This window comes from Equus quagga, chromosome 17 (assembly GCF_021613505.1).
Source record: "Equus quagga isolate Etosha38 chromosome 17, UCLA_HA_Equagga_1.0, whole genome shotgun sequence".
Taxonomy (NCBI): domain Eukaryota; kingdom Metazoa; phylum Chordata; class Mammalia; order Perissodactyla; family Equidae; genus Equus; species Equus quagga.
The window spans coordinates 52760166-52785122 of NC_060283.1; the positions used below are offsets into that span (position 1 = coordinate 52760166).

Below are 24957 nucleotides of genomic sequence, written 5' to 3' on the forward strand. Positions count from 1 at the left end.
GTGTCCTAGAGAACATGGAATAAGCTCAAAGAATCCAGCATTGGAAGAGGAAGCGGAAGTATGAGAGAGAGCAATGGGTCTGAACTTCTTCCAGAATGGATTTTTCACATGTCAGTTGAACTCAGGATCAGATAATGACACCAGGAGCAGCCCTTTCTCACTCCCGGGAGGAAGTCAGGGGAGGCCTGTGTACAAGTGTAAAAGCTGTTTGATTTTCTTTAGAGGTGAAAACAAAGGCCGTCACTAATTCAGCTTCACAATGCTTTGAGAGTAGAGATCCCGACTCAAGCTCATTTTGCAACTAAGAAGGACTTTAAAATGGGGGACCCAGATCCATTTACCCTAAACTCAGCCTTGGTCTGCAGCAGCCTGCTCGGCAGTCGGCAGGATAGAAATAGTTGGTCAATTCCAATGATGAATTCCACGTTGCTCATTACCCTGACCCAAGGAAATCAGACTCAATATCCTACCTCTTATTCAGATGGAAAAAAGGGTGAGAAAAAAGGGGACATTTCCTGTTGTGTTAGAACATGGAATGGCCAAAGATTACTGGAGGTAAACTTCATTTCAGCTCTGGGAAGGGACCCCACCGTGGAGCACAGCTGTCTAGAAACAGCTTGTCAACCACTGTAACCTTGACTTAATGACAGTAGTACAAGGCAATCACATGCAGTGAATCACCGAGGGGAGGAAATCAGGTTTCCAAATGGATACAGTGCCCCATAAAAATAAATAAATAAAGGTGCAACAGAGGGAAGGAAAACGATTCTTTATAAATATACAATATACACAATCCTCAAGATGCACTCTGCCCTCTCAGCAACTGCCAATACCTAATTCCATTATGACAGGAGGGCTACGGGTTTCTCCAGCTATGATCTTCCACAGCTCAATTACCAGGCCTTCTAATTTCCTGCACGGTTTAATGCAGACTCATTAACATAACAATGAGCTTCTTGAATGATGTCTGCAGCATCCCTTGCCTTGGCTCCAGACCATTTCAATGAACCGGGGAAAATGAAAAAGTCTTATCAATAAGGGGAAATCGGCACATTATCCCAAACCCACTCCCCACACGGTCGCCGCTATTGCCTGGGGGTAGAGCCTGGATGGCAGCCCACAGGTCACGGCAGGGAAATTCACTCCAGGCTTCTCTGCCAGCTGTTTATAGGACAGAGTCAATACTGAGTCAGACCTCCCATCTCCCTGCCCAGACTGGTGGGTGATGGACCTGTGGACAATGGACGTTTGTGGGTGTTAAAAAGCAGAGGGAGCATTGCAGAAAAAGAAAAAGGCCAGCTTTGAAAGCAACCAGAACAGCATCTCATCTGTTACGGAATGATGGAGCCTGCTCCCTGCTCAGCCCCTACACGTCTGCATTGTCATCACTGTCACCCACAAGGCCTTTAATCATACCCAGCTGCAATGACTTATGTGTCACCCTCCACTTCTGAGAACTTCCACTCTGGGAAAATACAAATGCAGAAAACTACATAAATCAACACTAAATGGAACACTTTATAATTAACTCCTCTAGTTAAAAAGGAAACCTACAATGAAACAAGGTAAAAAATTACTTCTATCTGGTGTCAGAGAGAAATCATGTGATTCCCACGAGCAGACGCAGCTGCAGGCAGATGACCATCGACGACAGGTTTAGTTTCCTCATGGGTCACGGTGGGGGAGCCCTACAGGCTGACAGCACGACAAGTTGGTATATACGATTTGCCAAAGAGAATTCAATCGAGTAATTCAAAGTAGATAGCCTACACATGGATTTTAAAATATGAGCCAAGAGAATGTTCTGTTGTAGAGAAAAGAGCTGAAATTGTCTTAAGGTCCTATAAGCAGCAGTAGGGGGAATTCCTCGTTGCTTTCCGTCATTACCTCTTTTTCTCCAACTCAACCAATAACTTGCTTTACTGAATTACTCTGATTGGCTTTAATGTATTTCACCATGACCCCAGCCTAGGAAAAACGTCATGGTCCCCAAAGCTTAGTCCCATTCTTACACCCAATATTATTCCCAATGATACTCTAAATAAAGCTTCAGCTACAGGCAAAGTACCCTACGATTTAGAAATAGGACATGAGGAGGAAGATGACATCAAAGAGAAGGTCAAGCCCATACTGCCCAAGTGTCCTAATACGCATTAGCCCTGATGTGACAGGGACACTGGAGATATGTTTTAATTAGTTCAGAAGTCACTATAGAATCTCCAAAAATAAGGACAGTGGCAAACATAGTTTGGGGACAAGTGACCAAAAGTACACAGATCAAGAACAAATGCAGGATCACAGCGATTATGCAAGGAGCAACCAGAGTCACACCCGTAGTCTCGCAAGCCTGAGAACAAGAGGGAAAGCTCAAAGTTGAGGAGAATCCAGTGACTGGAGCTTGGGGAGAAGATCTGAGGTTCCACTCTTCATACTGCTCCTGACTCTGCTCCCCAGGACAAGAGCAAACCAGGACAAACAGATAATTATGACCCCTGTTGACCAGAGCCGCCCCAAGGATCAGCAGAGGGTCACCTCTCAGTAGATGGCTTTTCTGAGTCTCTGGTTTGGTCAGCACATTTCACAAAACAATGGTCCCTTCTAGCTTCCAACCTTTTTCCAAAGAGAGACACAGCTCCAGCCACAAGTCTGGAGGGCCTGCCTGTACTAAGCTGATTTGCAGGATAACCACAGTGCTTTCAGTAAGTATCGCTGCTTTGATACGAGTGAAGTTCTGATGCCACGCTAGGCAACTAGAATGGGGTAAGAACAAACAGAATGGAGACCACGGCTACAGGGGTACTGGGTCAAAACTACCAAAATGTTACCAGAATACATCAAATGGTATAATTACAGCTGATCAGCATTACACCATTTTGACCTTCAAGGTATTCAAAACATCTGTGTATAGGTAATATTAACATAGCACATATGCTAAAATTAAATAATACAGAGGAGTTTGTTCTCTGGGGGAAATAGTCTATTTTAAATTAAGCATTAGACTCTTATAATTTCTTTTTCGGCTGATTCTGTGATGAAATTGAGAAAAATTCACCAGAATGGCTGGACCACACGGGACTCCTCCAGTAGCCTGACTCTGTGGGCAGAGCAGACGCCCCAGCTGATAGCACTCTGCCGTCTGGCCTGAGAGAGGCAGAGCCACTTCTTCCAGATGCAGAGGCACTGGGTTTGCTCCTCTGGATGCAGAGGGACTGGGTTTGCTCCTCTCGATGCAGAGGGACTGGGTTTGCTCCTCTCGATGCAGAGGGACTGGGTTTTCCCCTCCAGATGCAGAGGCACTGGGTTTTCTACTCCTGCTTGTAGATCACATGAAAAGATGGCCATTCCAGTACTGTACATAACAGCCAGAGCCTGGTTACCAATCTATCACAAGGGAACAGATGATACATATTACAATAGATGTATACCAGAGAATACTATTTATAAGAATGCCGCCGAGTCACCTGGAATGAGGTGGAATGATGCCCAGGATACGCTATTAAGGGAAGGAGGTAGGTGTGAACTAGTAGTTAGAAAGAACTCTGAGGAAGAAACAGACCACGTGCACATGCTTTCATGGGCACAGAATAATTTTCAGAAGTGAACCTGAAAATCTGGTAACCAGGCCTCTTTTCGGAAGAGAGATCAAGGGACTGGGGATCCAGAGGTGGGAGAATGAGTTATTTTTCACTGTACACCCTTTTGTACTATTTGAGTACATCATTTACTTAAACTACTTTAATGAAAAAGGAAAACGAAAAAGCTTGTATATTTTAGACCACTATTTTCACCTCGGCTAGCCAATCAGTAGAGATATAAAAAGCACTCTACTCACACAAAAAGGAAAGTTATTTATTAGGAGAGGATGGTGGGATTCTTTTTCACTCTGAAGAAACAATCTATTCTGTTAATAATGTTATAACACTGGTTTAACAATCAAAAGCACTGTAAATAAACCATCAGAAAGAAAACCCAAATGCAGCTCACTGCTCTAAAGGGAAGAGACTGATGACCTTCAGGGCTGCAGTCATGCGGAGGAGGACCGCGTGATGCGAGCTAAGTGGGAGTGAAGATGGTTACGCCTGGCCAGACTGGACTTCAGGGGCATCTATCAGAAGGTAAAATTAGGACCCAGCAATTCTAAGTGTAGGAATCTGTCTAATAGGACAAAGTATGCAAGCTACAAATATATGGATGATGTTCATTTGCAGAAGTATTTATAACAGCAAAACAGTGCCCAACACTAAGGGTTAAATTAGGAGATGATGCATCCGTACAACAGCATGCTCCAGAGCCATGAAAACCATGACCCTGCCCTACAACTGATGTGTTAGAAAAACAACCAGACTGTTAACAGTGGCTTTCTCTCCTGCAGGGATGAAAGGTAACTTTAATTTTGTTCTTTATAGCTTTCTGTTGTGTCTTCTTTCACACATTTATGTATAAAACAGAACCACCTTGCTTAGCAGCCAAGGCAAACAGTGATGTGGGGGAAGAAAGATGTCACATTTCCCAGGGGATGACACCAGTTTCTGACAACCTAAGCAACATGTCCTCTGCACACGGCTGCTGTCACCAGTTAGGAAACCCACATATCCTGGACACGATCTGGCCCTGCTAGCTCAGACTGGAAGATATAACCTAATGACCTCACCATGCACATTCGCTGAAAAGATCTTGGAACCTTAATCATCAGAATATAGTTCTAAGAGACATATGAGTTGGAAGAACAATGAAGTGGTATTAAATCAGGCCCTTTTATGGCTTTTCAAAGGCATATTTTACTTCTTCCCAACTCTCCTCCTATCCCAAAAATATTTACACTCATTTCCTTAGACTACTTAAATCAGTGGTTCTCAACAGAGACGGGGAGGAGCGATTTGCCCCTGGGGGACATCTGGCAATATCTGGAGACAATTTTGGTTGTCACAACTGAAGGGTACTACTGGCATTTAGTGGGTGGAGGCCAGGGATGCTGCTAAACATCCTACAATGCACAGGACAGCTCTACATGACAAAGAATCATCCGGCCCCAAATGTCAACACTGCCAAGTTTGAGGAACTCCAATCTAGATGAAAAGACAGCAGAGATGAAAGGTTTGGTTAACAGAACAACACAGAATGCCTCGTCCCCACCTCCATTCAGTCCTGCAACATGTGAAGTCAAGGTTATGGAAGAGAGCGTCTTCAAGACACCTTCATAAACAGCAGCCTATGTCCAAGGGTCCTATTTTCAAATGTCAATTTATCCAGGTTCTACAGCAAATGCAGAGTAATACACACTAGTTAACAGTTAAAAGATTTGTTTGAAATGGGCCATTTTGAAATACAGCCGAGATATCAAAGATGTGAACGCTGCTTTAAAAGGTCTGGCTCAGAAGCACGTACTTCAGAAACCAATATGTGGTCTAGCTTGCCCGACCAGGCGGGGACGGTGTTAATAAGACGGCTGCTAAGAAGCCTTCCTATTATGCCTTTAATGATAGGATCTATCTATTGTGCAGTTTCTTCCGTCTAAACAATCAGAGGTGCAGATTTAATTTTAGTTATGGCTGTAATATTGGAACCACAGTACTAAGGCCTACTAATATTTTTCAAAAGAAAACATATTAAAGCTTCCCAAAAGAAGGGTCACCACTTTGGGGAAAATAATCTGATTTACGAGTGTCCCTAAGTGGCTCTCGACCTATAAATATTTATCGGTAAAGTGAGCAGAAGATCAAGCTTTTTAAGCAAAGGACTTTCATTTCTAAGTGTGGTGCGTATGACATAACCCTGCTTTGGAAGACGTGTCATATTCTGTTACTTCTAAAACAAAACAAAACTTGAAATGAGTAGACGCTTGTAAGTGTTTTGTGGGGAGTTGGAAAAATTAAGTTAATTTTCAAATGCTAATACGCTTCACCAATACTTAGCACATTTGTCCCCCTAGTTTAGGTACAATTTAAGGGTTCTTTTAAGCAATAAAAGCTGCCGTTTTAAGACGCTGGTGCAACACCAAGGCTGCTTTAATAGAGCGCAAGATGACCACATACTTTTATTCGGTCAGTCTACACAAACCAAAGGAGAGTGCCCCAAAGTCGCTTATGAGACTTCTCCCTTGTTATGAGAGAAAAAGCTACTTTTCTAATTATTCCGTTTTTCCTCAATACTAGGAGACGTCCACTATAAGAAGATGGCAGGGAATTTGGGGGCCTTCCCTCTCTCAGGGGCAGGGGGACTGGGACACAGAACACAGACACAGGTGTGAGCGAGATGAAACAGGGAGCTTAGACCGCTGGTCAGAGCAGACCACTTTCCGATGAAGGTGTGCAGCTATGTTGTGTGGCCCCCTGCCTGCTCTGAAGCCGGGGCTCAACCAGCCCAGCCCGCAGGCCCAGCTCAGCAACACCGGCGCCTCCTGCCCATCCCCCAAGCCTGGTTCTAAGTCTGTACAGCGCATCGCCTGGTTCCCAGCACCACAAGAGCTTTGTGCCCGAAAGTGACCTAGAAGACAGGCTGTTCCTCCCAAGCAGCTCACGGCTGGCAGCTCTCCCTCTGCCTCGGCCAGGAGGAGCCGAGGATGAGCGCGAGGGCAGGCCTGACTCAGCCGTGACCTTCGACAGGTCTTCATCTTGGAGAGACAGAGACGACTGCACTGACCACGAGCTCCTTAGCAGGATGTTAGGAAGGAAAATGAATCTGGACCGAAGCCCTAGCAGAGATGCCTGAGGTCAATGCTAAGTCACGTCCACGCCCAGAGCCCTTAGCCCTGGCCTTGCAGGCCTTGCTGTCCTGGGAGCCCTGGCCAGCCTGAGCGGAACCCTGTGCGGGCTCAGCGCCGAGTGGGCGTAGGCGCCCAGCAGGACTCACCTTGAGGAGGGGAGTGGCTGCGCGACAGCGGGCGGTCTTACTGTTTTTGAGGAAGTGAGACTCATCCTGAAAAGAAACAGTCATGTCAGTGAATAAGGCCAGACCCTGGGTGGACAGAGCAGGGCCCCCATGAAGCCAGGTCCGGCAGGGCACCGAGGAGTCCTCCCTCAGCACATGCATCCCCGGGGAAGCTGTGGGCCCAGGGGCACACCCAGGCTCCGGTGAAGCAACTCCACTCATAAGGTGGGGTGGTGACTCCCTGGCCGCCCTCCTTGCAGGCTGAACAAGCCGCAGAAAGGCGCTGGCTGCTTTGTCGGGCGCACGGCACAAAGCAAAGCACACTAAAGACTGCTGTGCGCCCAACACGGGCTGAGACCCTGGGCCAGCCATGCCCTGGGGCCCTGCAGCAGGAAGGACGGTGCCCACTGACAGCTGGTCACTGTGCTGCGGGAGCTGCCACTGGGCTGGGCATGACAAAGTCCTGTGGGAGCCTGGAGAAGGGAAGGGGACATTCTCCTGTGCTCAGGGACCGACTGCCAGGCTTAGAACACGGACTCTGATTAAGATGATCTGTGAGAAACCCCTGTTCCATTTCAGCTACAGTCAACCAAAAAGGACCTCAAAAGCACAATGGAGGGGAGTGTGAGATGACCCCCAAATGTCACAGGGTCTATTCCCAGAAAGCTGGGGTGTGACATTGGTGGCCCTGTCTCATGATGAGCCTGCATGACAGGCAAGAAAAAGGGGTTTATAGAGAGAATCAGTGGAAAGTACCATCAGGTAAAAATGTACCGCTGTTATAACTAACCACGATGATAACTAGCCACTGTTATAACTAACCATAATTATAACTAGCCACTGTTATAGCTAACCACTGTCATAACTAGCCACAAGCCAAGCCTTGTATCTGAAGTCTCATCCAAGAAGTGCGACACCTCAGAACCGTTACTGTATTACTTCCTGCAACGTCTGTCTGAAGTCAGAGGGGACAGGGCTCTTTCTTAACTGAAGAGAAAACCAACACTGGCGGAAGAGGCTTGTCAAAAATCATATGGCAGGTTCAGTGTTGAGCCAGAAACAGAAAAACATGAATTCTGAAGCTGGATGCCACCCACTTTTGATCACTGACTCTTCATCTCGCTAGCCGCGGGCCCACAGGCAAATTATGCAACCTCTCTCATTGTCAGTCTCATCAGCTGTGAAATGAGGACACTATCTGCCTTAACAACCACACGTAAAGTACCTGACACAGCAGGACACGCAAGCAGTGAGGGCCTGACTCCTCCTACACAGCAGGACCATTGCCATCACCCTGGGATACTTCTCTCAATATTTTCATGTCACATGGATGCTAACATTTTTCAAAGCCACACTTGAACTTGTGCCAAACCAGACATGACTCCCTCAAGGACTCATTACCTGTATAGCTTTGACAAAATATAAACATTTAAGTTTCCTTATGCTAAGCACACAGTACGGTTCTCACGTACTGAGAACCTGAGGCCTGCACCTGTGCCTTCCGTTCCCCTCTCTGAGCTCCCACACTGACCATTTGAACTGTATGGCCGAGCCATTCTGACAAGAGGGCACTGGACAAAGGCACACAGCGTTGCTGTCCCAGCTGCAGTTTCTGGAACCCTGGATGGTCCAGAGTCCACAAGCTCACCTCCACCCATGATCGCATGACCTGACCTCTAGCATGGCCTAGAAACCCCCGGCACAGACACAGTCAATCACATTTTTTAAAAAGCTCCCCAGGAGATTCTAACCTACAGCCAGGGTTGAGAACCGCTGCTTGAGAAGAATGAATGTCGGTTCCCCAAGGAATAAAGGCAGGGATTGCTATTCTCCTAGAAGCCGAGGGAAGCTGCATGAGAGTAAAGATCCGACAGTTCTTGGAGTTTTTAAAAACAAACTGTGCAGAGAGAGAAAACACTTAAAGACTTTGCCAAGTCACTTACAATGATGACAACTTTAAAAGGACTTTTTAGCTGTTTTAGCTGTTTTTCCAACTTGCTCAGAAGGTCAAAACTGACAATGTTGACCAAACCAGCCGTCAGGTGGTCCTTGCCGGTCACCACGACATTGATGTGGTCTGGGCTCAGAGACGGCAGCCACTGAAGGAAGGCCTGGGGATGACAGGAGAACAAAACCGAAATGAGGACCCAGCCCGCAGCTGCCAGCTGTGGCCCCAGCCACCCGTAACCGCACCCTCTCAGTGGGGGGCACCGTGAACGCGCCCTGAAAAACAAGCTTGGCCTCCTTCCCTCCACGTCCTCCTGCATCTGCTGGGAGCTTCGTCCCCACCAACAGCCATCACCTCCACCCACTGTCCTTCACTCTCCACCAACAGGACACCTCCCGCCTTCGGAAGCAAGTGCCTGTGAGCAGTTGCTTTGTGGGGTCTGTGACTTCAATTCTGTGATCTCTAACTGGACGGCAAGTTTCTGCCGGGAAAGAATGCGACTCTTTTTAAGAGCACTTTTATAAAGGAATTTTGAGCAGAGCCTGGTACACCAAAGGCACTGGTGACAATGAAAATATTTACGTCAGCATTTTCTACAGAGCCACCTGCTCTCTCCAGAAATCTTGCCATCTCTACCCAAAGCCACTGGAGCCCATGGAAGGCCAGCAGGTGCCTCCGTGTCAGCAGCTGGCATCTGGGTGGCTCCCTGGCGTGCCTGGGCTGACCCTCTTCTGGTATCGAAGGGCTGGTTCTGACCATCTAACTCTAGTTTAGAATTCCTGATGGTGCTGTGGGAATCAAACACACAAGATAACCATCTTTAAGCTCCCCAGGCCCTGCCCCCAGGCTGCCGTTTCATCACTAACACCCAGGAGAACCTTCGTGGTCACCAACACAGCAGGGAGAGGACTGACCTGCTCCCAGGTGAAGCGCACAGAGGACGGCACCACCACCAGGAGTGGCCACTCCTTCCGGTAGAAGGCCGCGACGCAGATGGCTTGGATGGTCTTCCCCAGGCCCATGTCGTCAGCGAGCAACAGGCGGCCTCCCTTTGCTACAGCAAAACTGAAAGCAGACCAGGTGAGGATGGCAGAACAGCACAGTGTCCAAGGGCGTCAGTTACCTGCCACTACGCCGCCACGGAGAGTGACACACACCGCTCGGCGGGGGCGATGCGCTCACCAGCCTGGGCCCTGCTTGCAAGAAGAGACCTGCCCCACAGAGGGATGACAGGAGCCAATGAGGGGGCAGAATAATAATTTCGAAAGAGTCAAAACAGGGAAAATGTGAAATGGTCAAAACGCAGGAAAAAGCTCTAGAAGATAATGAGGTCGTGGAAGCTGAGGGAGGAAGTTTCCAATAAGAGGAGTTGCCCTCAGCCCGATGAGGCAAGGCCCAGGGGACGTGAGAGGACAGAGGAGGTCCTTAAGGGGCCAGGAGGGGCACGCATGTTCACGCAGGGGTCCGCCTAGAAGGCAGACGAGATGGCGGGGTCGGAGGCTCAGAGGATGCCGTACTCAGGCAAAGGGAAGAGAGAGCCAAGAGCGAAGATGCTGGAGGAGAGGAGAGGGCCAGAGGACAGCACGGGCGACTCACGAGGGAGCACGAGCCCCAGCGAGTCTAATCAACCAGCAGCCTCCGGGGCCCAGCGCCCTCGGTGTAACAACCCTTGCTAACAGTCTGTGAACAGGGCCTATTCCACTCTTTCGGACCCCAACTGGAATCCCAGTTCCCCATTAGCAGCTGTAGCTTTTACGCCATTACACAGCCTCCTCGCACCTCAGCCCTAATGGGAATAGCACAGGAGCTCCCAGAGACTGCTGCGAGGGTTACCAGAGTCAGCAAGCACAGCACTTAACACGGAGCCCGGCAGCACCTAAAGGCTGGTTCGTGTTCCTCTTATAACTATTATCCACAAAAAGGAGAAAAATAGTCAAAGACACAAAGATTAAAATGACCTGCTCGAGTCACACGACACATCAGTGAAAAGCTAAAAGGATTCCGAGTGCCAGATGCCTGGTCTGCTCCGGACCCATCGTCTTCCATCTGAATCCTGAAACACTCAGTTTGCTCAGAGACCGGTAACAACCCAGGTGACTAGCTCTTTTTCTTTCTCACACAGTAAAGACAGAGAATATGACCTCTTCTGATCAGCTGGTACGGCCGACAACAATCCTACGCTGCACATGGCCCCTCCGAATTGCCTGGAAATAGTGTTTCTGGCCTTGGAAAGCCAAAGTTCAACAAAGGTGGAAAACTGAGCAGCAGCACCTCCGTGGGTAACATGTGGGTGGCGTGAGGCCGGTGTGCCTGGGCCCAGAGACAAGAGGCGTCCTGTCACGGCACTTCCTTGCCCTCCTAGCAGCCACAACAGCCCACTCTGTGAGAGGGGCGTCCCTGCCTGCATCCCCCAGACTCCTTCAGTGGGGAGCAAGGGCCCAGCGGTGTGCCAACTCCCCTCCCTGAGCAGGCCCAGCCTCCTCTCGCACACCTACCTCCACTGAATCGTCCCGGCCATTTCTGGGATCACCCCACAGCACAGACAGATGCGGGGAGGGCAAGCGTGAAAAGATTTATTTTTATCTCACTTTCCAATTTACAAATCGGTGGCCAGGGCAGACTGGGCACCCAAGCCACACACCACGGAGGGCCTTTTGTTTGAGCCTCGGCGCCGCCATGTACAATGCCCACGGTTTAGCCCAGCTGGTCAATCTCAAGCAGAATGGACCCCTGAATTTCACGGTCCTTCCTTTTTCCCTGCCTTGAGGTAGCCCAACCAAGGAACAAAGTGGCCAAAAATGAGAACAAAGCAAACACCTGGACAACAGAGAAACAGTCACAGAGCTGAACGCCATCCTCCGCAGGCTGGTTTGGTATAACAAGAAATCCGCTGCACCCATCAACAGAAAACACGGATTTCAGCCCCAATTCCACTTTTGCAAGCTGAGCAACTTCAGACAGATGACTGTGTTTCTGAGCCTCAACTCGCTCATCTGTTGAAAGGGACCCTTTAGATACCAGAGGAAGCTGATAAATGAATGAGAGATTTTACTCCATAACTATAAGGGAGTTTTCCATTGTAGTTCTCACAGAAAAAACAAAACAAAACCAAAAAACCATGGAATTGCCAGCCCCCTTTACCCAATACCAAACCGCTCCTCTTCAGAGAATGAAAGTTAAAATCTGGGTTTAATCAGAAAGTTTTGAAGAAAGACTGTAAGTACCATTAGCAGTTTCAGAGCCACAGAGAGAACAGGTGGAACCCGCTGGCCCTGCTCTGGTGCTGATGCACAGGGGCCCCGGGGGGCCTCACACACACAGCCCCTCAGGGTGTCGGGGTGAGCTGCATGTACGAGGCCAGCACACACCACGTGGGCCCAAGGATCTCTACTGGTGCCAAGAACTTGGGCACTGAAGGCAGGGGCTGCCCAGGGGGTGGGGCGGGTGGCCCCTCTCTCAGCATTAGTGAAGGAGCCAGAGGAGGAAAGATCAAAGGGAAACACCGCCCTGAGCCCAGGTAAAACAAGGCCAAAGAACCTCGCGACAGATGAAGGGCTGCCACGGCAGAGCACGTCATCTCAGAGATGGAAGCTGGAAGGGACAGGAAGACGGGGCCGGCAGAGCTGGAACCCTGGGAACGCAGGAAGGTGGGACTCTGCCCAAACCACACACAGAGCAACATCCTGCCCGAGACATAGCCGAGCTTCAACCAAAACGGACGAGCGGGCTGCAGGCGGGCTGTCTCATCTGCCAGGTCCACTGACAGTTTAGGTTCCTCCCCCGGCCAGGACCCTTCTCCGGTCACACTGACTACTGACAGGTCTAGATCTTAGCATTTCTGGATGGACTATCAACCCTCCTCTTTCCTCTGTGACCTCCCCTATTTTCACTAGAAGGCAAGTTCGAACCTGTCTTTTTGCTTCTCCCAAGAAACTCTGGGAAAAAGGACAGAGCAGGACATGGCTTAATCTCTTTTCCTTCCGTACGAAGAGCACCCTGCCATTCCTTTGGAGAACCACCACCTCGCACCCTCAGTTGCAGTAATTCGGGTGGGGCAGGCCCTACTCTCTGGCTCCAGGGAGGAGCCTATCACCTGGTCTGGCCAAGAAGACTTCCGAGCCCCCCAGGCCACAGTGACCAGTCCTGGGGTGGGCACCAGGTAAAAGGCACATCAGTGTCAGACCACTAGGAAACAGGGGTTTCTGCTGGGTTGCTGAGCCAATGGCTGCAAGTCGAAGTCCCTGGCAGCCCTCGCTGACACACCTGAGGGGTGCCCATCTGAGAACAATGCCAAGGAAGAAGAAAGCAGAGCTGAGAGAGGGACAGAGGGCCTGATGAGCTCTTCAGAGCCCTGGGTTTCTACAACATGCACTGAGAAATCTCTTTTCTGAAACTAGTTGGAGATGGGTTTCCGCACATCTGCCATCCAGAGTCCTGATTAACTCATGGAATTTGAAATCAATGGTTGCAATCAGGCTCTGGTAACAGCACACCTGGCTGTTTAATGCCTAGATGCTTCTAGATGTCCATGAAAGATGAGCATTCTTAAAAGAGGGAGCATCTGAACCCAATCGGTGGTGAGTGATGAAATCCAAGGAAGAGCAAGGACCTACTTGACTCCAGCTCTCTGAAAGGGCAGCAGGTTCGACACGAGCTTGGGGTCCACTCCAGAAAGGTCGGCCTCAGGGATGTCGGCTGCGGGACGCAGAGACGTCTGCTCGAGCTGAGAAGCAAACGCCAGGAGGAGTGTCGTGGGCAGAGGATCCAGCCGAACTTGCGGAAGGCAGCGCACCCTCTCAACTAGAAAGAACAGAGGCGCACGAATTGGAGCGTGAATGCCCAAGAGATCTGGGGAGAGGGCAGGGGCTTGGAAATACAAAGTCCCATGGCTTCGGCTGCATGCCATCTTCAAAAACTAACTGGAGAGAAAACCAGGGGCGGACAGACACATCCTACATAAACCCAGAGAACTGGTTTTCCCTCTCTATTCCTTAACTTATGCAAAAAGAGGACATCAGTAAAGCAACAGTGATTTTCTACACTATACAAACACTGGAAAGAACTGTAAACTGTTTTTGTGACGAATTTTTTTAAACTAATTAAAAAAATTATCTTACTATTTCCATTCAAATTATTAAGGACCTATATTCTTAAAAAATCAGCCCAGAAAAAGCAAGACTTTGAATGAACACATCTTGTTTCCGTTCTCCTTATGTTTTCTTTTGGTTTTGATGTTTGAGAAAGCTGAGAACTCTAAGTTTCCTGCCGTCAGCAGGCAAGGAAGCACTGTGCCCTGTACGGAGAGCTGGAAGGGGTTTCCAGGAAAGATTTGCAGGACAGCAGGGCTATTTACAAACAATAACAAAGGGGAAAGGCCACCAAGTGATGGAAACACAAGTGGCCCTGCACACTTCTGAGACTCTCCACAGGAGAACGATGACCTCTCGTTGAGAGACGGGGGTTTTACAGGAGTGATCTCCACGGTGGAGTGAGCAAGTCCATTAGCTCCCTCCCCATCCTCAAATCGGCCTGCTGCCTGTTTTGGTAAAAGCTTTCCTGGAGCACAGCCATGACAATGCTTGATGGACTGTCCACGGCTGCTTTCACACTACAACGGCAGAGCTGAGTAGCTGGGACAGAGACCACACGGCCCACAAAGCCTAAGATATTTACTATCTGGCCCTTTACAAAAAAAGTTTACCCACCCCTACTAAGCTCAGAGTCTAAACTGTTACTAAGAGTGACCACTACTCCGACTTTTTCAGTGAAAGCTTCTATTTAGGGGTCTTTACTTTCCCTCCAAGCACGCTGGTTCCAGGCCCCTAAGTAATGAATGGGAAATCTCTTCTTCTGGTCAGAGTCATCAACCAAGTGGGAAAAAGTACTTGGGATCTACACGGAAATGAAAGCAAATTACTTTCATTGATTTTGGTTTTTGAAAGAATTTAGCCTCACCGGATTTTAAACCTAGGGGGAAAAACTGTATTGGGGGGCCCAGGGGAAGACAAGTTAAAAATTAAAAAGTTAAAGAAACGATGCTAGACATAGACATCTCTAGGGGTAGAATTACCATTGAACTACTAATCACAGCCTGCTGTCCTACGGGTGGTAGCTTTCAAGATGTGCTTCCCTCTTATCATCGTCCTTTGAAAGATCTAATTAGAAGAGTAACCACTGTTTACAGATCTTCGTTTGCTCTTTACCCTTTACCCTTTCAGGGGCACCCTGGGAGAGCCACAGTAAGTCACAAAGGGCTAACTGTCCTCAGGAATCCAGGAGGGGGAACCAAATAGAAAAACTGGGTGTATTTCATTTCTACCTAATATTATTTGAAATTCTATTAGTTCTCTATTCCATACGGTCACGTTTTCTAGATATCCTAACAAGGTATTCCAAGAGTCTTTTGCCACGACCATCAATTGGATACCATGGCAAATACTGGTGTGAATATGGAGCGCTGAGCCATCTTCAGCTACCTTAAATTGCTCCGCACTTTCGATATATTTAAATTCATTTCTGTCCTCCACTAAATACAGGTACCAGTGATTTCTGGAAACGGTCTGCATGAACAGAATCACTGTAAGAAATCAGGTGAGGCTGGCAGCTTCAATATAAAAGAGACTGTCCACATGGACACAGAGATGTATTTTATGCCTCCAAATTAAATCTGAGCATGATTTCTGCACACCGCAGGGGCCTGAGCACTCCACATGCTTTCAGAAACTATTTGCATTTTAATCCTAGTGCTCCTCAGAACTCAAATACCTGACAAAAGCTAAGAAAGGGTTGACGATCTGCTGGTGTGAAATGTGGGGTTGTGCAAGCATGATGTTCTGTCGGCCATTCAAGAGGGAAAAACCAACCTACACTCTGCTTCCCACCAACTGCTGTCTCCTACCCTACGCTGCCAACTGGGTGTGTTTCTGAGCAAGCCCCATTCTCCATCAACGACTGTCAGCGCTGCCCTTTCCCTGTGCTGGGAGATGACAGCAATGGGCTGTCTGGCTTTGCCGGTCATCCAGCATCGCCTCTGTAAAACAGTTCTTTGGTAGAACGCTACTGAGCCACACAGCAGAGAGATGCTAATGTTTTCAAACAGCAGCTGACAAGACACGATCACTGAGGAGGACGCAGAATCCTTCTGGAGTGTGACAGTCAGGGGAAAACACAAGGCCTGATGCCAGGTTCACGTGGGCAGAAGGCCTCACGTCACCTAGAAAAGGAGAGGAAAGCTCAGATTTGCCTTATCTGGAGAAAATAACTGTCACCACGTCATCAACGAGTATCCTAGATTCAGAAGGTCTTACTGTCATTTCTTAGTTAGTTTCACACGCGCACGTTCACTAGCTCAGGTTCAACAATCTAATGTCACACACAAGGAAGGAGATCCAGTGGCGACGACACAGGCGCAAAGTCCGCAGGTTTGCAGTCTGTTAACGGCAGAGCGAGAACTAAACGGGCAGCTGTGGTATTCTGCAGGGCCTCATCTCCTCGGCTGCCTGGTTCACAGACCTGGCTTCTACATTTCCACGTGGGTCATGTTACAAACTCGAGATCGCAATTTCAGTCTGGTTTCTGTCACTGACTTTACTGCAACCCTGCAATGCTCCCAATGAGGAAAACAACAGTTTCCTTTCTCTGGGTCCAGGCTTTCCCAGTCTATGAAATGGGCAGAATCAGTCCTACCCTCCACAAGACACTGTCATGACGAGACAGAACGTAAAAATGCAATCTCAACTCTAAATCTGGAACCCTTAACTCAAGATCCATGGAATTATTAATATCAAATGCAAAATTTAATGTGTGGCCATCATATGCATTTTCCTGGGTGAATAATCCATCATTTTCATCAGCTATTTCAGAGTCTATGGCCCACAAAAGAGCTGGACCCACAATGTAATGCTACGTGAGTTGCGAGTCATGGTTTTTCAACATTACATTCATCTGTAAAGCCTTAAGTACTCTACTTTTTGTCATTCCACAGAAGTCAAAGCCTTTATAGCTAACATATGTCTTTCTGTGGTTGAAAGACAAAGGGGTAAAAGGGAAAAACCCACTCCTAATGCTCATCAAAGATTCAGCTTTGCCCAAATAATTCCCTCTGACTCACAAGTTCCAAACAGCAGCAGCCATGCGGTCTCAGATCGACACCAGCCACCGTTGCTGCTTCAGCTGGTGTTTGCTGATACTAAATAAGTATCACATCATTTTCAAACTTAACCTTGACTTTGCAGCAAGTCTTTCCTTAAGGAATCAAAAGCTCTTCCCTTATATTTAACTTCTGTCAGTAGGGCAGATATGGATTAAAGACCCCTTCTGTTACCCAAGTTACAAATGGGACCTAGAACGTTGTATTTACTCGACATCATACGGTAAGTCACACGAGGAGGAGACAAAGGGAGGAAACCCAGCTTTTCCGTCTTCCTTAAAGTCCCTGCCTGGTGGGCAAGATGGCCAACGACTTGGAGCTCTGTGGGCTAGATCACATGTCTCCTGGCCTGACTGGTACCAGCACAGGCTGGGAGGCCCAACAAGCCCTCAGAGGGTCAAGCAGGAGGAACAGAAGTTGCACCACCTGCATACCTACTGCAGAATCGTGAGAGCTTGGAAGATGGGTGACAGACTGGCATCCAGGGTAGGCTGAGATAAGCCACGTCCCGCCTTCTCAGCATTTTAGAATTTACTGTCCCACCCAAACAGAGCACAGAGAAGAAAAATGATGAGCGTAAACTGGCTCCTCCTTCTCGTGGTGATATCTCTACACATGTGCCTTCCCTCGGTCAGTCTCCAAAGTGCTTACTACACACTGACGTGCCCCGGCCCAGGGTTCTGCATCCAGCAGGACTCAGCCCACGAGGAAGCCTGTACCCACGGAGACTCTCCCGCCTTCACTGTTATCTGATTCTGGAAGTAAAATGAGCCTGTTCTCAGAGGGAATCAGAAGTAGCTTCCGTTTAAGCTAAGCGATCCCAGCTCACCTCTGATTCCCAATGTCCACACAGCCTCATTTCTAAAACTTCCACGATGGGTGGGAAGGTTGCACGGGCCTCAGGAATCTGACCAGTACTGCCTCACCCCGACGGAAGGAGAGGCCCTGGTTTGCCTGGCTGCTGTAAGGCTGCCGTCCCAGTGGACGTGGATGCAGCTGCCCGAGAACATCTTTACCTTCACCTGTCCCGCAGGCCAGCACGTGACATTACCGCAGCGGAGGGAGGAGATGCCTTTAAACTACGTTACATTTAAGGCAGACAAATAAAGATTAACAATGGCAAGATATAAAACAAGCAAGGTGGGCATCTCACTTAGTTTACTGTGCTCTTCCAACAGAAAGTTCCACTTCTTGGTCTGGACATCTGCAACGAGAAAAAACAAATGAGCAATCACGGCCCCCTGCCCTCCTGCTGCGTCATCACACTTACTCAGCCCAGGAAGCTCGGAGGACAAGGCCGGTCCTGTGCCCAGCCCTGGGGACACAGATATGGAGGGAGTGCATGCCCCTGATGCTCCATAGAATTCAGGGAGGACAGACAAGCAGACACGGTGACAGTGGGCTGGAAGGGCGGTGATAAAGGGTGCTCCCGGGGGACATGACGGGGCATGGCCCCGCAAGGTAGAAATGTCCTGAATTTCCAAGACAATGATAACAGTTGCAGCTTACACGTATCCAGCGCTCACTTTAAACCAGGCACGGTGCCAAGAGACTCACATGCACCATCTCCTCTGCTCCTCACTACACTATAAGCCGGGCACAGTGTTAGCTCCATTTCATACAGGGCAAATAAGCCGCATGTAGTCAGCAAACAGCCTGCGTTCAAATCCCAGCTCTGCCACTTCTTAGCTGTGTGACCTTGGTAAATTATGTAACCTCTCTGTGTCTCAGTTCCCACATCTGAAAAATGAGGAGACTACAGCCCCTGCCTCGCAGATTTCTTGTGAGGATTACATGAAATTTAAATGTAAAATGCTTATAAAAACATGCCTGGCAAATAATGGGCACTCAAAAGAAAAGTCACAACTAAAATATACAACTATATACTGGGGGGATCTGGGAGAAAAAGCAGGAAAAAAAAAGTGAGGAATAGTAAATTATTATTATTACTACACTATCTGCTGATTAGCACAGTGTAGCACAAACTACACACAGTATTGACTAAGAAAGGTGAGCATCTCGCTTATCCGACACTAGCTAATTACTTAGTTTCCTTACCCATCTACCTTCTGGAAAAATCTAGAAAAAAAAAATCTAGAAATCTTCAACTCGATAACTGTTTTCTGGACAGCAAAAGTCAACTCTTCTCTGTATGGGCACTGGGAAAGCAAGCCGGCTGGGGACAAAGCATCATGGACATAGTGAGTCCGTTTCAGGAAGAAGGCAAGGCAGCCAGGTGTAATGTGACAGGAGGAGCAAAGTGGACGCTTATTCTCGATGTGGGACAGTAGAGAAGTCTCTCCTGATGACAGCTCAACCCTGCCGGCTACAGGGCAGCAGAGGGGAAAGCCTGCAAACAGCGGCTATGGCGGAAAAATCCAGTCGTGGTTTTTGGATGTCTGGATGTGGACAGGATTGGGTGTCAATATTTCAGAGGTTCACATTCCCCAAACAGCAGACTACGTCAGGAGTGTGATTTCAAAGTCACGCTTTTCAGAAGACACAGGTCATCAGCAGCGGCCTTTTAAAGGCCACCCCAAGCTGAACGGAACACCTCAGGGGTGGGAGAGGTAAAGACCCCTGGTCCTCGTGTGAGCAGCTCGTCCCGTGACTCAGGGTGGGTCCGGCACATCTCACCTAAGCCCTGCTCAGCAGTTAAAACTGGAGCCATTGAAGGGATAAAAACAAAACAGCCAGCATCGCATCCTTCCAAGAAGCCCCACCTGGAGGAGAGCTCTCACCGAGAAGCCATAGCTCCAGAGGCCTTCCATGACGCCGCCTGCACTGAGGTCACAAAGGCACGAGGTTTTACGGGTTTGCTTTCTACTTGCCTAGAGAAGGGCTAAAGCCATTTCAAGGATGGGAACAGTAATCCATAAAAGCCAGACCATTTTGTAAAACAACATGGCCCAAGCTAAGAATGAAACCCAGGAGTTCAAAGTCCTAAAGCCGACTTCTGCCTTAAAAAGAAAGTCAAACTGCTCTGCTTTGGCCAGCGGTTTTCAATCCTAGCTGATGATTAGACTCACCTGCTGAGTTTTAAAACTACCAGCACCCAGACCCCACCTCAAACCAATTAAATCAGTCCCTCTGGGCAGGACCCAGGGTCAGCATGTACTCTGGGGGTGGGCCCAGCGATCCGGGCTTATCAAGCCCTCCTGGTGGTTCTGAGGTGTGCTCAAGCTCGAAACACTCATTGCTCCATCCAGAGGCATTTATTTTTCTGGCAAACACCCACTTTTCAAGCTTTGCTAAGGACAAAATAAACACAGGTGGGTTTAAATGGCTGAAGCAGGAATTTACCTGCTTCTACCAGGAAGACACTGACCAGGTGCCTGGGGAAAACCGGAGTTTCCTCTTTGGGAGGACTTTAAGGACAAAAGTGGCCCCATGATGTGTTCACTGTCTAGAACAATTTAGGCATCTCCGTTCTAGAGTAAGAGGAGAAGATTAGAAAGTCATTTCTGAATGTTCAAAGAGCCGAAAAACACCCCACTCTGAGATCACAGACCACTATGCATCCTGCAAATCAGGCAGAGGACAATTACTTGCCATAATTTCTGGAATCCATCTGTTTAAACAGTGCAATCAGGTCTTCTGAATAGCCGATGTCTGCTTCGAAGCGGGCCCGGGAGATGAGCACGCATCGCCCTTTGACAAAGCCAAGCGAGGGGGCTGAAGGGAGGTGGGTCTGCGCCACACTGCCCTCGGCCCCTTCCAAAGGCTGCAGGGTGACCTTGGGGAGGCGCTGGGCTGCCTTCACTGCAGAAGAAGAAAAGGACAGAGGTGACAACACGGAAGACTTTCACAGGGTTTTGGGAGGTGCAGGCAGGCAAAGGAGGCGGCCAGGGACAGGGCCAAGAGAAACGACATTGGGCAGGTAGGCAAGAAAAGGCACTGGGAGGGTGCGAGGGCTTGTAAGTAAGTGTCCTTTAACTGGGGCTTCGGGAAATTCAGTATTTACTGAATGTAACTTCTGTTACTTGAGTTTTCAAATTAAAAAACTGAGGATTCAGAAACAAACAGGGGAAAGAGGGATCTCACCAGGATGAGTAAACTTGTTAATTTCCGTTGCTGTGTCAGAGAAGCTACTGAAGCCAGCACACAGAAATCACCCACTTAACCCCACGCCTGGGTCACTACTCTGTCTATGGCTGGGACAACAGGGAAGGAGACAGGACTGTCAGGCCACAGATGCACAGTTCTGAGTTTTATCTTACCTATTACTGATGAATTTCATAGATTAATAGATTTGACTGCATAAAACCAGACTGTCAAAACACACAAACTGAATCGAAAGGCAAAGCTATTAAATACAGATATTTGCAAGAAATATAAACAGAGCTCATACTTAAAAAATTATAAGACCACAAAAGATAAGAAAGAGATGTAACCAATTCAAAAGACGGGGAAAAATGACGAATAAACATTTGCAGAAATGTTCAGCTTCACAAATAATCAGAAATAAAAAGCCATCTTTTACTTATGAAACTTGCAGAATTAAAAAAATAGATATTTGCACTGCTAGTTGGGAACAAAGCCTTTTGGAAAACAATTTGACAATATATAGCAAGAGGGCTAAAAAGAGATCATAATGATTCAAGTTCTGGGAATCTATCCCAACTAACAATTAAAAATACAAAAGTTTAGGGCTCGGCCCTGTGGCCAAGTGGTTAACTTCGCGGGCTCTGCTTCAGCAGCCCAGGGTTTCGTGGTTCGGATCCTGGGTGTGGACATGGTACCACTCATCAAGCCATGCTGAGGCGGCGTCCCACACTGCACAACTAAAAGGACCTACAACTAGAATATACAACTATGTACTGGGGGGCTTTGGGGAAAAGAAGAAGGAAAAAAAAGATTGGCGACAGATGTTAGCTCAGGGCCAATCTTTAAAAAATAAAATAAAATAAAAATACAAAAGTTTATGGACAAACGTGTTCCTTACAGCTTTAATAGTGGAAAAACAGGGAGCAAATTAAAATTAAACAAAAAGAAAATGATTTAAGCAATTTATCACACATTCATTCTTATGATGGAATGTTATACAGCCATTAATGTTTCTTTTTAGTAAGAAATTTTGGAAAAGACAAAAATACAAAAACAAATATTAAGTTCAATAATAGGAAATCATTTTTTTGGAGGTCAAAGTGTCCCAATAATGGACAGGGGACAGCCTCATTTTCATCACTCAGAATTAGCTGTTAACATTCACCATTAAAATAAAAATGCTTCTGCTGGAACACTAAGTAAAAAAGGCAAGATAAAAATTATATTACATATATAAGATTTGTATATTTTATTACATGGAAAAAAGGCTGCAAGGAACAAAACCAAAATATGAACATTGGTTAACTGAGTGGGGAGATAATAAGGGCTAGTGGCTCTTCTCTGCACATTGATATACTTTCCCCTTGACCTACGAGAGGTATGAGGTCGGGATAAAAAGGCAGAATCCAGGGGCTGGCCCCGTGGCCGAGTGGTTAAGTTCGCGTGCTCCGCTGCAGGCGGCCCAGTGTTTCATTGGTTCGAATCCTGGGCGCAGACATAGCACTGCTCACCAAACCACACTGAGGCAGCATCCCACATGCCACAACTAGAAGGACCCACAACAAAGAATATACAACTATGTACCGCGGGGCTTTGGGGAGAAAAAGGAAAAAAATAAAATCTTTAAAAAAAAAAAAAAGGCAGAATCTAGAGGCACACCTGAAGCAAAAGGAGAGAGACTGACAGAGACCATCTTTATCTGTGATATTGATAGAAAGTAAATCTGCTAAGAAGACACGACAATCACACACCTACCTGAGGGTTAAAAATAAGGACAAATTCACAAATCCACAACTGTGACAAGAGCGTTCACGGTCTATCTCGGCAGACAGCAGGTCAAGTGTGCAAAACACGGGTGAGAATCCAGAGCAGCTAAACAAGCCACAATCAGGAAAGTTCATCTAAAAGCTACACAACTGTGTGCCCTGAAACAGTTTTCAAAAACTACGTGGAACACCACCAAAGGCAACCAGACCACACAGAAAACCTAAATGAACTTGCAAAAGCAGAAGTCAGCCAAGGCACCACGCACTGTGGTCAGAGAACACGAGTACACAGGTGACAAACAAAATCATGACGGTTGAAATCACTGGTTTGAAAACAATGAGGAAGCCAGGCGTCAGACCCTGCCCCCCCAACACCTAACACAAGGATTAACATAACAATAAAAATGGTCACCAGCAGCCACCAAGAAAGGGATGCCACCCGATGCCACACATTTCAAGAGGTGGAGGCCAAGGAGAGAAACGGGAAATTCCGTGGTGAGCCGTCTCAGCACACTCCAGAAACAGTACTGGTGACTCCAGAGTTATACCTCAGGCCCCAAACCCAAAGGAGTGACCTCCCCATGCAGCCTCATCTTCTCCTTTTTTGGACGGGGTGGGGAAAGACAGGGTGTAGAAATGGCTGCGAGGAGAGATGGCTGAAATGGGAGATGAGAACACCCAGGGCTGACTCCTTGACAGAGATGGAGGCTCCAGACACCAGGAGAAGGTGACAAAACCCTTGGTGCAGGACAGTCAACAAAATCTGAGAAGACAGAGTGGTATACCCAGAGGCCCGGACAATGACTGGGCATCCAGGTATCAGGCTGGAGCCTGCCTGGCAACCCCCGTCCCTGCACTCTTGAGTTAACCAGCAGCAGAGAGAGTGCCATGAGTATTCGTGTTGTTTGCTGAGCTGTTACCTTCAGGGAGCAGGGGCTGGCACAGCTGGAGCCAGCAGTCCAGTGGGAAGATGCAGTCTGAAGTCAGACCGTCTGGGTTTGAACCCCAGTTGCACAACTTAATGGCTGTGTGACCCTAGGTTAGTTACTTATCCTCTCTGGGCCTCAGTTTTCCCATCTTTAAAATGGGTGTTATGGGGCCAGCCTGGTGGCACAGCAGTTAAGTGCACACATCCGGCCTCGGCAGCCCTGGGTTCGCCGGTTTGGATCCCAGGTACACACCTACACACTACTTGGCAAGCCATGCTGTGGCAGACATCCCACATATAAAGTAGAAGAAGACGGGCACAGATGTTAGCTCAGGGCCAGTCTTCCTCAGCAAAAAACGAGGATTGGTGGCAGATGTTAGCTCAGGGCTAATCTTCCTCAAAAAAAAAAAAAGGGGTGTTATAAGGAATAAAAGAGCTAACATACATAAGGGGCTTAGAACAACATGGCCTGTAGCAGGATCCTTCCATTAAGTGTTAGCTTGTTTTAGTATGACCACAGACTTTGACCCACGGAGCTGTCTCCCTAGGCTGGCCACAGTGAGAAGGAAGAAGAGCACCAGGATGGCGCCTAAAAGCCACAGGAAGCACAAGCCTGACTCCATCTTGCTACTCCAGAGGAGGTCTCTGACACCCGCATCTCCCTGCGTGGGGGCGACACCCCTACTTACTCAGGGTACTGTAGTCGGTCATGCTGAAGTTCCACGTCTTAGTGGCAGGATCTGAAAGGAGACATAAGCACTTGGTTTGCTGCTAACTTTTGTTACCAGTTGTATGTGGACATTTAATAAAAGCTTGTTGAATGAATGAATGAATAAACGAATGCTATGTTCAAAACAGTTGACTGACAAACTCCTACTGATTTACAAAAATTTCTGTAGAAGACAAATAGCAAATAGACACGAGGATAACACTTTGCTTCCACACAGTGGAATTCAAGTCAGGCCCTGGGACATCACGGCCTCCCCTAAAAGGGCTGAGGACAGACGTGGGACTGGAATCCAAGCTCTCTGAGCCCCAGGGTACTCAGGTAAAGTGGTATGAGAAGGAGTGTGCGCTCTGAGCCTGGCCGAGCTGGCCACATCCCGCCTCTGAACCAACCTGAGCATGTCACTTCACCTTGCTGAGCCAGTTCCACTGCCTTTAAAATGGAAATCACATCTACTTATCTTAAAAGACCGTTGTTAGGCTGAAGTGCTACAATGCACATAAAACAGCTGGCAGGAGAGCTGGC

The 24957-nt window shown here is 47.9% G+C and overlaps 1 protein-coding gene across 4 annotated transcripts in view; it reads right to left on the reverse strand.

Moving 5' to 3' along the window:
- Positions 1 to 24957, reverse strand: part of SMARCAL1 (SWI/SNF related, matrix associated, actin dependent regulator of chromatin, subfamily a like 1) — a 53596-nt gene that overhangs the window by 25795 nt on the left and 2844 nt on the right. For all 4 annotated transcript variants that reach the window (XM_046644023.1, XM_046644026.1, XM_046644024.1 and 1 more), the window contains exons 4-10: positions 24395 to 24445; positions 20517 to 20726; positions 18118 to 18168; positions 13429 to 13615; positions 9730 to 9880; positions 8811 to 8978; positions 6850 to 6915 (exon numbers count right to left, since the gene is read on the reverse strand). In XM_046644023.1, the coding sequence (XP_046499979.1) occupies positions 6850 to 6915; positions 8811 to 8978; positions 9730 to 9880; positions 13429 to 13615; positions 18118 to 18168; positions 20517 to 20726; positions 24395 to 24445 (884 nt within the window). The remainder of the gene's footprint in view (positions 1 to 6849; positions 6916 to 8810; positions 8979 to 9729; positions 9881 to 13428; positions 13616 to 18117; positions 18169 to 20516; positions 20727 to 24394; positions 24446 to 24957) is intronic.